General features: G+C 41.2%; 1 protein-coding gene across 1 annotated transcript; it reads right to left on the bottom strand.

Annotated features, from left to right (window-relative positions):
* Positions 1-80: 80 nt before the first annotated feature.
* On the bottom strand, positions 81-1207 carry LOC135084124 (steroid receptor RNA activator 1). The gene is made up of 3 exons (XM_063978872.1): positions 1040-1207; positions 529-945; positions 81-431 (listed from the first exon to the last, which is right to left on the bottom strand). Exons 1-3 carry the CDS (start codon positions 1077-1079, stop codon positions 277-279), a joined length of 612 nt encoding a protein of 203 aa, XP_063834942.1. The 5' UTR covers positions 1080-1207; the 3' UTR covers positions 81-276.
* Positions 1208-3015: the final 1808 nt, after the last annotated feature.

The following is a 3015-nucleotide window of genomic DNA, read 5'->3' as shown; positions in this document are numbered from 1 at the left end:
CTAGTTTCAATTATGTGTACCTATGTAGTCTAGAAGCTCCTCTTTAATGTGATTTATAGTATCAAAATAATAAGTCTTAGTTTGTCATACATCATTTATTTACAACAGATTTTCATAACACAGTTACTTTCATTTCCTCGCATAATGGCAAATAAAAATCACATATTTTGCCAAATAATAAAATACAATGCAAAAAATATAACATCACAATCTTTCCTTACATATTTTAATACTCTTATATTACATTTTATAACTATACATACATACAGGAAATGACTATTCTTTCTCTATGTTTAGTAACTCTGAACGAGCTATGCAGTGATGCACTAGCTGCTTTATACCTGGCATCCAAGATCCAACAGCATTCACATGGTCTACCATCAGAGCCCTATGGATATCATCTGCCTTACTCGGTTGGTCATCTCTGAGAGCTGTAAACAGATAAATAAATCAATATTCTGCATATATCAATCAAGACTCTCAAGATAACTTTCAATTCACTTTATTTCAGAATGTTATTATACATACCATAAGCCAACTCTTTCATATGTAAATGAATCCTTTTATTCAATTTTCCACTAGTCCACATTTCCTCCATCATGTTTATTCTCCTCTTGATATCATTTGCCTTGGGCCCTAACTCACTGCTGCTCTCCAAAAATGTTATTAGGATATCTTTAACTTCATTCAAAGTACTTTCACTGTCAATGTCTACCCCTTCCTCGGGTTGAAACAATTTAGGGTTGCTGTGCACTGGTGGAGCTACAGGTAACGCAGCTGGCATGGGCGGCATATTTACAGGAGGCGGGGTTGCGTTGCTAACGCCAGTTCCTGATAAGGGAAAGGCTACTCTTTTGTTTAGAAAGTTACGCGGTCTGTTCGGAGTCGTCTGTTGGGCGTTGTATGAGAAAGTAGGGGGATCGTTCCATCCAGGATCGAATGAACCTGAAAGCAATAGATAAAAACATGAATGTTGAAAATTGAGAAAAATTTAGGACATTATTTCGACACAAACGTATACATTACTTGAATCATGTACCTTTGTTATTAGGGTTTCCAGATGGCTTGCAATCTTCCATAGCGGCAAAAATGTAGTAATACGACAATAAAAGAGCAAGCAGAAGGAGAGTTTCAATGTATTAAAAGAAAATAAACAACTACTCCACTATCAATCCACTGAAAAACACAGATGACAGAGCGCTGAAAAAGTCGATAGTTGCATGAAACGTCATATAATTTTGACTTTGACAGATTTACCCTTCAATGTATCATCTAGTTGTATTGTGGGTGATGGACTAGTCCGTACTAGTTGAATGAGCTATCGATTAGTCGTTGTCGATTGGCACATGGCACTGGCACAGCACTATTGTTGTGATCGGAGTTCCGTTCGCGAGTGTCAGTGGCTACACGTGTTTCTGGAATTCTAGCGTATTTTTTTGTAATTTCACTGTTCATTTTTACAGAAATCCAATCCTAAGCTCAATTATCAATAAAACAACGGTGGTGGTAATTTAACTTGATCTTTCCTTGGTAAGTACCTAGCAGAATGGAGGTGATTCCTCCCGATCCGCCTGATCCTCCAGATCAGGCCGCCGCTATGGAGCTTTCCCCGCCTTTATTTTCCCAAACGGCGACCAAACGCCGTCTTGTAGATACGGTAGTTGATACCGAGCCGGCCAAGAGGACGAATACAGATGGATCAATTACTCAAAATAGCCAATTGATGTACACTCACCCCTCACTTGTAATAGCCCCAAAAACATATAGTGACGAAGACAAAGGACCTTTCTTAGTTCACGTTTCCCATGTAGAATCGGAACCCTCTTCTCCAGCCTACATTCAACCCATGAGGTTTGGTAAATTTTTAGTAACCAATAAAATTCAAGGCATCATCTTGGACGGCGTCACGAAAATCGGCAGAAACAAGATTTCTGTACAATTCATTTCAGCCAGTGCAGCAAATAACTTCCTGAACAATGAAATTCTGCCCATGTATAAATATGTTGCTTCCATCCCCACTTATAATGTGACCCGCATGGGCCTCATTAGGAACATTCCAACTGACTGGTCAATGGACGAACTAGCAGAATCTTTAACAACCCCCGACGGTTGTGGTATACTTTTAAAGGCTCGTCGGCTAAACAGAAAACTGGTTAGGGAGGATAATCAAACATCGTGGGTCCCTACACAATCAGTGGTAGTGACATTCAAGGGACAAGTCCTGCCACAAAGAGTCTTCTGCTGCCATAATTCAATTCCGGTCGAGACATACCAATTGCCGACAATCCAATGCCTCAACTGCTGTCGTTTTGGACACATCAAGACGCAATGTAGGTCTAAACCTAGGTGCTATCGTTGCTCCCAACCACACACGGCAGAGGAATGTAATACCACAGAAGCCAAAGCCACCTGCATCAATTGTTTAGGTTCCCACTTTGCAACAAACAAATCATGCCCTGAGCACTCTCGTCAAAAGGCTATTAAGGTAACAATGTCTCAGGATAACATCTCATACTCCCAGGCCTCCTCTCAGTTTCCTCCTGTCCGCACATCATATGCGGACATTACAAAATCACCATCCTCCCATCAAACCAGCAGCTACGCTTCTCAACCTTCCCAACCTCACTCCTCACGCCCCAACCAAACTGTCTCATACCGAAAGACCATTCCCCGAACATCCCGCCCTCATGCACCGTTAGATAAGGGTTACGACAAGCAGGCACACCAAGCCATAATTGGCAATTGTGCCTCCTCCCTACCTAATGGTTGTGCCTTGAACGGTGACTCTTCTCCTTCCCCGGGAGAGGATAACCTTTTGCAGATGGTTCTATCTCTCATCATCCATATTGTTTCTGGTCGTAATACCGCCCTACCGCCCAACGTTGCGCAAATGCTTTCCCAAATCTCACAGTTAAACTACAATAATAATGGACAAGGAGGTGGTTCAGTGGAACTGCCAAAGTATTAGACGCAAAAAACATGATTTAACTTATCTTATCAATAAATATTCACCAT

The sequence above is a fragment of the Ostrinia nubilalis genome, chromosome 2 (assembly GCF_963855985.1).
Source record: "Ostrinia nubilalis chromosome 2, ilOstNubi1.1, whole genome shotgun sequence".
NCBI classification, from domain to species: Eukaryota; Metazoa; Arthropoda; class Insecta; order Lepidoptera; family Crambidae; genus Ostrinia; species Ostrinia nubilalis.
Note: the sequence above shows the minus strand (reverse complement) of the source record. Positions and strands in the feature narration are given on the sequence as shown.